This window comes from Musca autumnalis, unplaced genomic scaffold (genome assembly GCF_047663935.1).
Source record: "Musca autumnalis isolate F117 unplaced genomic scaffold, ASM4766393v1 scaffold_4, whole genome shotgun sequence".
In the NCBI taxonomy this organism is placed as follows: domain Eukaryota; kingdom Metazoa; phylum Arthropoda; class Insecta; order Diptera; family Muscidae; genus Musca; species Musca autumnalis.
Genome location: NW_027411977.1, coordinates 15,267,891 through 15,279,689, shown reverse-complemented (window position 1 = coordinate 15,279,689; position 11,799 = coordinate 15,267,891). Strand labels below are relative to the sequence as shown.

The following is an 11,799-nucleotide window of genomic DNA, read 5'->3' as shown; positions in this document are numbered from 1 at the left end:
CATTTTCATTTTGTCAAAAGCAATACAAGGTGTTTCTGCGGAACCTACTCTCAAAACAATTTTTACAAGAGATGGTAATCTTCTTTTATTGACAAAAAATGAAGCTCAAGCAAACCGCTTTATAAAAGCCAAAAACCTTGCTGGAATCGGTCCTATAGAATGTACTTATCATCCTACACTCAACACCATAAAAGGTTTCGTATACTGTGATCTACTCACAGACCTTTCTTCAGAGGAAATAGTAAATGGATTGAAATCACAGGGCGTTGTCGGTTGTGAAAAGATTACCAGATTCAAAGATGGTATTATTCATAACACTCCATCCCATATTATCAGCTTCAACTCATACGAACTACCAAAGACTATTGAGATTGGAATCATAACTATTAAAGTAAAAGAATACGTTCCCAATCCAATACAATGCAAAAATTGTTTTAAACTTGGCCATACAAAAAAATTCTGTCAGAACACTCCAGTATGTGATGTATGTGCATCTGCTGTACATGACCCCACTCTGTGTTTAAAAGTCCAATGCGTAAATTGCAATCACCAACATAGAGCTACCAACAAACAATGTCCAGAATTTCAACAAAGGAAAATGGTACTCAAAAACAAAATCTCAAATAAATGCTCGTTCAAAGAAGCATTAATAAATACACCCAAATTAGTCCCAAAAGAAATACCAACTGAGAGCCTCTCTGAAGCGATCGAAGAAAGAAAAAAGAGAATTGCACATAACAGTAAATGTAATAGCATACAAAATCCATCAAACGTTGATCCATCAATCAACAACAACAAAACCCACAGAAAGCACAAATCAAAACAACTCAGAACAACCCACCACGAGTAAAAATACAACACACAGTACTAAAACGAACGAAATACTAAAGAAACCCGCAATAAACTCAGAACAATTACACAAAAAGTTAAACTCAAAAATCGAATCTATAAAAAATGCAAACAAAACATCAAAAGATACATCTTCATCAAAAGCATCCACAGAATCTGTAACAGAAGATAAAGATACAAAAAAGACTGCACCAGCAAAAATTTCTGCGAGAAGATCTGCGATAAGCGACGACACATTAATGTCAGAATAGTGTTAGTCAACAACTAACATTATTCTTTTTTTTATTATTTTTATTTTTAATGATTAATTTCAATATCCTACAATGGAATATAAAAGGCCTAATTAATAATTATATTAATCTGCAATTACTAATGCACGATCAATCTCCACATTTCATCTCACTCCAGGAAACACATATTCCATACCAAATGCAAGCAATAGCTCCCAACTCTTATAGTTCATATTCCCTAAATCACTCATGGAACACAAGCGCGAAAAATGGTCTGGCGGTGTTTATAAAACCCCATATTCCGCATAAAAGAATATATAATTCATCCAAACTTCTCAACATTGTCATCGAAGTTACTTTAAACATCAAAGTAACCATAATATCTTTATATATTCATCCCAACGAAAACTTTAACTCAAACGACATATCAGCACTGTTTGAAAACATTCAAACTCCGGTAGTATTAATTGGAGATGTAAATAGTTGGAACATTTTATGGGGCTCCGCAAAAAATAACTCTAGAGGGATTACTATAGAGCAGGGTCGAGCTTCTTTGCTTAGATCGTATAGTGAGGGCGCCCACTGAGTTGTTTTTGCATTTGCTTCTCTCTCTCTCACGTACAGTGTAATTTAATGAAAACAAACAAAAACATAATGTGGTTGTTGCTTTTTTCACTCATACGTTCATACATGTCTTCGCTTTGGTTGTATTTCTGTGGTCGTCGCTGCTATAGAGAATGCACTTAACACACATAACATGTGTATATTAAATGATGGCCATCCCACTCATCTATCCACTTTTAATTCAGTGACCAGTATCGACATTGCTTGCTGCTCTAACACTCTAATACCAATCATATCAAGCCATACTATAGACGGACTTTATGGTAGCGACCATTATCCTATTGTAACCACCATCAAAACCACCACTACGTGGTCTTCAGTAAAACGTAACCTAATGTATAACTTTAAGAAAGCAAATTGGCCTCTCTATAGTTCTGCTGTAGATGTAGAGTTAAACAACAAATACTTTGATAAGAACGCGAATAAAGTTAGTGCTAGTATTACCAAGGCAATCAGGTCTGCTGCATGTAAACATATACCTATAAAAAAATTCCACAGAAAACACTACGTTCCTTGGTGGAACAAAGAATTATTCACCTACCGCAACGACAAAATTTTGAAATACCGCATTTTTCGCAGAAATCCAACAATAAGCAACAAAATCCATTACAAAAAATCCAAAGCTAAATTTAGGTATGAATGTAAGAGAGCAAAAATGCGGTGTTTTATTCAATTCACTAGCACAATCAGCAGGGATACTCCTCTATCCAACATATGGAGTAAAGTAAACCGCATGGCGAACCGTTATACGTCTCATATCTTTACATCAATTGAAGGAAACAATTGCCTGTTAACCGATCCTATCGACATTGCAAATTTTTTTGGACAACAATGGTCAACAGAATCTGCAGACGACAACTTTCACCACGATTTCTGTACATCAAAATACCAAGTACCCAACTCTTTCGCAAATACGGCTTCCAATAAGTATGCGACGATCATCGAAAAATCTATTAATCTTCCGAATTATATTTAGCCCTTAAAAAGGTTAAAGGAAACACACCTGGGCACGACCGAATTACATATTCTATGCTGGAAAATCTTTCATACGAAAGTAAAGATAAAATACTTAAATTGTATAACCTTATCTTTGATACTGGTGTAATACCTTTTTCTTGGAAATCCGCTATAGTTGTTGCCATACCAAAACCCAATAAAAACAAGACCATTTTCTCCGGATACAGACCTATATCACTACTTCCATGCCTTTCTAAATTACTCGAACGCATTATTTCTAATCGGATTGCTTGGTTCTTAAAAAGAAATTAATCAGCCCACATCAGGTAGCCTTCAAAGCAAAACAAGGTTGTGATGATGCTCTGCTTCATTTAGACTATTACGTCACTAAAGCACTCTCTGCAAAAAACCACACTTCAATACTTGCAATCGACTTTGAAAAAGCATTTGATCGTATTGGCTTACATGTCATTTTAGACTCCTTGTCGTCCTGGGGATGTGGAGCTAAAATATTAAACTACATTAAGAGCTTTTTAACTGACAGAAAATTCCGTGTTAAAATCAACAATTTCTTCTCTAAAACATTCCCACTAAAAAACGGTATACCTCAAGGATCACCCCTTTCGGTAACACTGTTCCAAATTGCTTTCAATCAAATAAGCATTATAATCAACAACCACCAAAAAATATACCACTGTCTTTATGCTGATGACGTATACATCTTAAGTCAACAAAAGGATAACACCGACTCTAACAACACGTTTTCTAAAATAATATTAGAAATTTTAAACTGGTGTAAAATTTCGGGAGCAAGAATTTCCCCATCTAAATCATCTATACTACACGTTAGCAGAAAACAGAAATGCCAACCGAATGATTTCTCAGTCAACAACATAACATTTCCATATGTAACTCAATTGAAAATTCTCGGAATAATATTTGAGAAAAATTATCGCTGGAGAACCCATTTATTAGGGCTAAAAAAGGATCTTATACCTAGATCAAATATAATTCAATACCTTGCTAACAAATCTTACGCTCATATTAACACACTCACTTATCTTGTTAAAACACTTGTTTTAAGCAAAATAGATTATGGCCTTTATCTCTTCGGAAACAGTCCAAACTCTTCATTAAAATACATTAAGTCGGTTTACCATGGTTCTGTTAGATCCAGTATATACGCATACAGAACTACGCCTATTAAAACGCTTTTTATTGAATCAGGTTTACCGCCCTTAGAGGAAAGGTACCTTGAAATAAGGAACAGATTATTACCTAAAATTCTTTCCATAACCTCCTCAATAATCAATCAAGACGTCAAAAAAGTAATTACATCGAAAAGGAAGCCCAAAGTTCCATCTATAATATATGAATGTGTTAAAAACAATGTATTAAACTTTGTGGGAAAAACAGAAAGCTATACTGAGAAATATCCTGTTTGGATGTATTCCGAAGATTCCTGTGATATATCTTTATCTGTGTACAAAAAAGATAACACACCCAATGAGATATATCCCAGCAAAATGTTCGATGCCAAAGATGACATTCAATCATGGGTGCAAGTGATCTAGCATGTCATCTTTTTAGCATCTTCATCGATGAATTTTATATGAGCGTGGACCCCAAAAGATGACGTTCTTTTCTGGATCCTAAGCATGTCATTTTCACCCATGCTTTGACATGTCATTTTAACCAATGCTTTGGCATGTCATTTTCACCAACCCCTTGGCATGAAATTTTCATGTCTTGTTTGGAAAATGGAAATGCTGTATTGAAATATGGTTTTCATGAAAAACAAAACTCTTTATTAATTCAAACGAATTCATGAAATAGCTACAATTAATTTATCAGTTTAGTTTTTCAAAAGTTTACATCTAAAATTGCAATGTAATCACCACCGCTGCAACGCAAAAGATTACTTCCTCCGTTCTCCGCAACTGATATTCTTTTATCTTACAAAAGGTTTTTTCAATTATCTTCCCATCACCAGTTCAGATTTCAACATGGACTCCAAATGCACTCCTTTAAGTATTTTTATTTCGAAAAATAACTTTTATTTTATAATTTTGTTATTTTATAACAACATTTTGGTAATTTATACTCTTTTGTTTAGTGACGGAAATATGTAGGGATCTACAACCCGGCTTGCTTTAGGGATCTCTAAGAACAAAATGTAACGAACGGGGAGGAGAGACTTTTTATGGAAAATACCATTTATGCTTAATTAATTTATTTTTAATTGTTTCTTTCCAAAAGTAGTTTCTTCTTTATTTTCAGATTCTTGTTCCTTTTCGTTTCGGACTTTTTTTTCAAATTCCAAGAAGCGAGATTTGATTGATTTCATTCTATGTCAGATTTAGAACAGACAAGGGAACTTTTAAAATAGCAATGTGTGCAGTCCGATTCTATTTTTAGCTCGATGGTTGGGACTTCATATAATACCAATTGTTTAGAAGTTTTAGTTGTTTGATATGCAGGAAATGTAAGACAACATCACGACGACAGTTCTAACAACTTTGGTCTGTTCCAGAAAAAATAGTAAAAATTAGTAGATTTTTGCAGTACTGGAACATACCAAAATGAAAATAAACAGGTGTGTAAATAAAAACACAAACATCATCTCTATTGTATCGATGGAATGGGTACAAATGCTGATGAAAAGATCGGATCTTTCACGACTTCCTTCGCATTGGTTCAAATCCTAATGAAAAGATCGGATCTTTCACGACTTCCTTTGAGCCAATGCAAAAGATGACATGAAATCACGTCATCGCAAAGAACCCCTTCCGTCAAATTTTGCTGGGTATATAACCAATTTTAATCGTCTAATTGCACAACATACAAACTGGGACACTCTGTTTACAGATGCTTCAAAAAACGACTTCATCACGGCATACGCAGTAGTGAGTAGTGCTGGTAAAGTTCTCTCATCGAAAATACTATCAAATTATTGCTCAACGTTAACAGCGGAAGTAGCAGGTATACTCGAAGCCGTTAATATCGCTAAAAGAACCAAAAGTAAAACGTTAATTCTATCCGATAGTTTGTCGGCGATGAAATGCATAGGAAATATCTCTAATACAAAATGGACTGGTATCAATAAAATCAGAGATGAGCTAATATCCAGTAATAATAATATTAAACTAATATGGATTCCTGGCCATGTTGGCATAGCAGGGAACGTTTTCGCTGATACCGCTGCAAAAAATGCATGCAAAGCACCTCTTATAAAAAATGCCATAGTCGAAACCCTCGATATTAAAACTCACATTTTTAATCGACTGCGTCAACTACATAAGGACAACATGAGCAACTTTTATCATAATCACTACAGTGAAATTAATCCACTTCACAATATCGCATTATATCCCACCAACGTTGACAAAAAGAAAATCAAGGTTTACTCCCGATTACGTATGGGTCACACCATATTAACACATGGATACCTAATAAACAGGAATATTGACAACAGATGCCCAAAATGTGGCGAAATGGTCAGCATTAAACATATTCTCGTAACATGCAGATTTCTATCTCACCAACAACGAATCATTCTACAAAACCAAGGATTGGAAATGCTTAAAAATATCAACATCCAAAATATAAATTGTATATTTCAATATATTAAGCAAAATAATTTAATTATTTAAAAATTATACAAACACAATGTATCAGCTGATGGCCTTTGTCGCTAATGCTGTATCTTGTATATTAGTCTTATATTTACTATAAGCCTAATTATAAATAAATAAATAAATAATATGTTTGAAAAAATCGCGCGATTTTTTTCACAAAAATATTTTCACAATTTAAGAAGATAAAAAGTTTTTTTTTTAAATATTCGCGATTTTTACAAAAATGTTTTCACAGTTTAAGAAAATAAAAATTTTTTGTAAAAGTATTCAAAAATATTTTCACAATTTAAGTAAATAAAAAGTCGGAAATATTTTTGAAAAATATATGTTCATAATTTAAGAAGATAAAAAGTGTTTGTACAAATATTCAAATACTTTTTGAAAAACGAAAATATTTTTAAAAAATAACGCGATTTTCTTAACAAATATTTTTACAATTTAAAACTTCTCCTAAGTAGTGCGATTCTTTAACTCATTTTTTGAGTTACCGACAAATTTCGGTAAAATTATAACGCAAAATATGAATGAAAAGTTTAAATAAAAGTTGACAACACTCTTCCTATAGGTAAAACCATGGTACAAATAACCAGGTAGTGGCATCGTAAAATTTTGAATATGTTATGTCAAAACTTTCTTTATGTTGTTGGGGAAATTACAACAAAAATAATTTTTTTATAAAGGGATTTGACTTTTCATATTCGATCAGCTGGTGTGATACCACTACCTGGTAGTTCTGCCATGGGTAAAACTTTACGACTACTTTCTTTTGGTAGCTAGGTCCCAATTTACATTAGGCGAGTTTACTTGCGGCAATTGTCAGTTTGAGGGAGAGAGAGGTGAGGCATATGGTAACCCTTTGCCTCTCAGCCCCCTCTCTCACCTACAAACTGACAATTGCCGCAAGTAAACTCGCCTAATGTAAATTGGGACTAACTTACCAAAAAATATCGTTAATTACCGAAATTATAAGCATTTTAATTTTACCGACATTTGTCGTTAAATCAAAAAATGAGTTAGAGAATCGCACTATAGGCCTGATATATTGGCGTAATCAGCAATCCAAGACCAAAAAATCCAAATTTTCTGAGTCCAGCCACTAAATTCATCTTATGCCAATTTTTCATTTGAATTGTCTATTTCATGGGAAATATGAAGTTAAATAAAACACATATTTTACAGAAAAGCGCATGTTTTAGGCTCCGGTATAAACGCAGCTTAATTTTACAACTAAGAAATCCCATCGACGCCGTTGACCTCTCTCCAATAGCGACTTTGTACTCTGCTTACGTCATCATCAAACTTCAAAGTTGATGATTTCAGAATCGATAAAAAACACGGAGACAAAAAAGGAAAAAACAAAGACAACAAGGAAAAAAATCTGAGAAAAAAAACTTCCACAGCATCCGTGAAAGAAATCATAATCGTATTCATGGTCATCTTCAAATCCTTTCTGTCGTCTAAATTACTTTCGAATTGGGTGTAAATAAAATAAAACAACGAAGATGATTCATGTCGGTGAAAATACTTGGAATCTGAGAATATTCATAACTGACCTCCAAGTAGAGAAGCAGTTAAGGGTCAAAGGTGATCAACATATCGGTGGAATTATGTTGCAATTAGTTGATCCTGAGAATCCCAGAGATTGGTCGGATCATGCTCTTTGGTGGCCGGAGAAAAATATGTGGCTTACACGTACAAGGGCTACATTGGATCAGGTGGGTGTTCAAGCCGATACCTTGTTACATTTCACACCCATGCATAAGGTGCTGCGTGTTCAACTTCCTGATCTGCGTTACCTTGATTGTCGTGTCGATTTCTCAATCAAGACATTTACAGCTGTGGTAAACCTTTGCAAGGATTTGGATATACGGCATCCAGAAGAGTTGTCCTTCTGTAAACCACTGGAACAGGAGCATTTGAAAAAGAATTATGGGAAATATCCTCAGAAAAAAGTTGTAATACCCGAGCCTAATGGGCCCTGTTATTTACAACCAGCTCCGGATACCAACTCCTTTATTCCCATCAATTCTGCATACAAAGGTGGTAGTAGTGGTAGTTTGGATAGAACACAAAATGGTAATTTGTTATGTGCTCCAGTCTCACCATACAATACAACACCCAGAAAAGGCGGTACAGCTCCTGGAACACCTATAATGTCTTCGCCCACAGGTACTTGGAAAAATACAAGCAGTAACTACGATTCATCATCGAGTCTGGGAGATTACCAAGAAAATTTGGCAGCCTCCCCCCGTTGTCCTAGTCCAGATGTAAGATCGCGACTTGTTCGACCGAAAACTTTAGTTGAAAAAGCCCGAATGAATGTAGGTTGGTTGGATTCTTCCCTGTCCATTATGGAACAGGGTATACGTGAATACGACACCCTATGTCTACGTTTCAAGTACTACACTTTCTTCGATTTGAACCCTAAATACGATCTGGTACGTATTAATCAGCTATATGAACAAGCAAAATGGTCCATACTAAATGAAGAGTTGGACTGTTCGGAGGAGGAAAGTTTAATGTTTGCCGCACTGCAATTTCAAATAAATCAATTAAACGAATTCCAAGCCTATCAAGATTCAGGATTAGATTCAACATTTAATGAAAATGGAACAGACGATGACATCGATTCGGCATTAAACGAACTACAGATTACACTCGAGGGACCAAATTCTAGCCATGATTGTAATATTACCCAAATTCCAGAACTTTCTGACTATTTGAGATTTTTAAAGCCTCGAAAGTTTACCATGAAGGGTTACAAGAGATACTTCTTCGCCTATCGTGACTTACATTTGCACTTGTACAAAACAGCAGAGGACTCTCGGCGCGGAGCTCCAGTTATAACAATTAATTTAAGGGGTTGTGAAGTAACTCCCGATGTCAATTTATCGCAACAGAAATTTGCTATACGCCTTGAAGTGCCACCTGAGGGAGGAAATGGACCAAATACTGAAGTATGGATTAGATGTGAAACGGAAGATCAATATGCCAAGTGGATGGCAGCTTGTCGATTGGCCGCCAAGGGCCGTTCACTGGCCGACAGTTCATATGATGCTGAAGTGACCAATATAAAAACACTATTGAATTTACAGAAACCCAATCAGAAGGCAGCCGTCAGTGTTGACCCCAGAACAATTGATAGCCAAGATTATCTATCTCCTAAAATGTTGAGAAAACTTTCGGGAAAAGCTGCCATCAAAATCTTAGAAGCTCACGCCAATGTTACAAAGCTTACACTCATCGAAGCCAAAATGAAATACATTCAAGCCTGGCAATCGTTGCCCAACTTTGGGGTATCTCTGTTCGTTATCAAATTTGACGGCCATAAGAAGGAGGAACTATTGGGTGTTGCTCACAATCGCATTATGCGCATGGATCTCAATACCGGAGATCATATTAAGACTTGGCGCTACAATACAATGAAAGCTTGGAATGTCAATTGGGGCATTAAGTGTATGATGATTCAATTCCACGATGAAAATGTTGTATTTTCATGTCTATCGGCCGATTGTAAGGTGGTTCACGAATTTATTGGGGGATATATCTTTATGACGATGCGTTCAAAGGAAAATAATCAGACGCTGAATGAGGAAATGTTCCATAAACTCACTGGCGGTTGGGTTTAAAACAGTATTGAGTATTTGGAGTGTAAAATTTTGTAACTTTTAGCACAAAATTATTGTAACGCACATTTAATCTCTTTCCAATATAGTACTAAAAGTTAACTTTTTTCTTACTTCCAGTTAATTGAAAACAAAACAAAAACAAACAGATACTAAACGAATTCTTAAAGAATAAAAAAAAAAATGAAAAAAGAAAGAAAATAACAATTCTAATTTATATATTTATTATTATTATTTTTTAATTTATACTGATTCTGACTCTGTGTGTATGTAATTACCAAAGTGTGCCTATGTCGTCTATCTTATCAAGCCCCCCAGATCCCCCAGATTGTGTCAAAGAAAACAATAATTTTAAATATGCTATTTTCTATTTTTTGGGCATTTATTTTATCTACGACTGACTATCTGTCTTGAACGTGAGCGCATTTTGTCAACCTTTGTTTTAAGGATTATCCTTAATAATTTTCTATCGGTATTAAAACGTAAAATTATGTTTTATTTTCTATATATTGTTTTTTCTAATTTAGAAGAGAATTGTTGTAATTTTATATAATAAAGCAAATAATTAACTTATGCATTATAAAGTAATAAAATTCAAAACTAACATAAAGGAATGTGGTTTTTCTGCTTGTTGATGGGGACAAAAAGTTGTTTAAAAAAAGTATTTATAGAGGGTCCTAAAAGCCAAATATTCCTAAAAAATCCATTGCTGTCTTACATGCATACATACAAATCGTCACCATAAATGCCCGAAGACGTAACCCACAAAACTAAAACTTTACAGGTGAAGCAAAGAACGTTATAAAAAAAGGTGTTATAAAATATGGAGCAAGTGTCGTTTAGGGGCACCTTTCGGATCCGTCCGAAATTTTTACCATAGGTAGCCCTTGGGACCCTGATTCCAACGATATATAATTTTCCGGCGGGAAGTAGATAGCCCTTGGCATTCTGAATACAACGATATATAATTTGCCGGGGGGAAGTCCATACTTCACGAGATATGGGTCTTGACATATCGGAAATTTCGTACTTTCACACCTTTATGTTCTTTATGGGCACCTCTCGGATCGGGCTGAAATTTTTACAGTAGATAGCCCTTGGCATCCTGAATACAATGATATATAATTTTCCGGGGGAAGTCCATCCTTCCCGAGATATGGGTTTTGACATTGTACAATTCTAACGTGGGCAATATGGGCATCGTTTTAAAGCTTATGGAGAGTACTTTTATGTACGCGACATATTTTTACACCTGTTTATAGGAGAATGTATTAAATTCCTGTTCAAAGCCGGCTACATAGGAAACTTTAAATTTACAAGAAAGTTTTGTTTGCCTAGCCCACTTGTGTCATTGTCCATAGGAGAAAGTCTTAAATCCCCGGCCGAAGGCCGTCTATGTTGGAGCACTTTCAATTTAAAAGAGAGTTTTGATCGCGTAGCCCACTTTTGTCCCTGTCCATAGGAGAAAGTCTAAAATCCCCAACCGAAGGCCGGCTACTTAACACTTTCAATTTAAAAGAGAGTTTTGATCGCGTAGCCCTCTTTTGTCCCTGTCCATAGGAGAAAGTCTTAAATCCCCTGCCGAAGGCCGGCTACTTAAGAACACTTTCAATTTAAAAGAGTGTTTTGATCGTGTAGCCCAATAATAACTTAATAAATTATTATTAGAAAATCTAATTACCATTATTAATTATTGGGGGCGTTGGAAAGCACTCTTCATGAGCTTTAAAACGAGTCCTATATTGCATAGGTTTTAAAAATAATGGTGATAAAAGTAAAAAAGTCAAGACCCATATCTCGGGAAGTACCGACTTCCCCACGGAAAGCTATATATCGTTGTGTTCAGTGTGCCAAGGGCTATCTACTGTAAAAATT

At 35.1% G+C, this 11,799-nt stretch overlaps 1 protein-coding gene across 1 annotated transcript; it reads left to right on the top strand.

Annotated features, from left to right (window-relative positions):
* The first annotated feature begins 7,565 nt into the window (after positions 1–7,565).
* On the top strand, positions 7,566–10,125 carry LOC141403838 (unc-112-related protein-like). The gene has a single exon (XM_073986856.1). It carries the CDS (start codon positions 7,801–7,803, stop codon positions 9,925–9,927), a length of 2,127 nt encoding a protein of 708 aa, XP_073842957.1. The 5' UTR covers positions 7,566–7,800; the 3' UTR covers positions 9,928–10,125.
* The last annotated feature ends 1,674 nt before the right edge of the window (positions 10,126–11,799 follow it).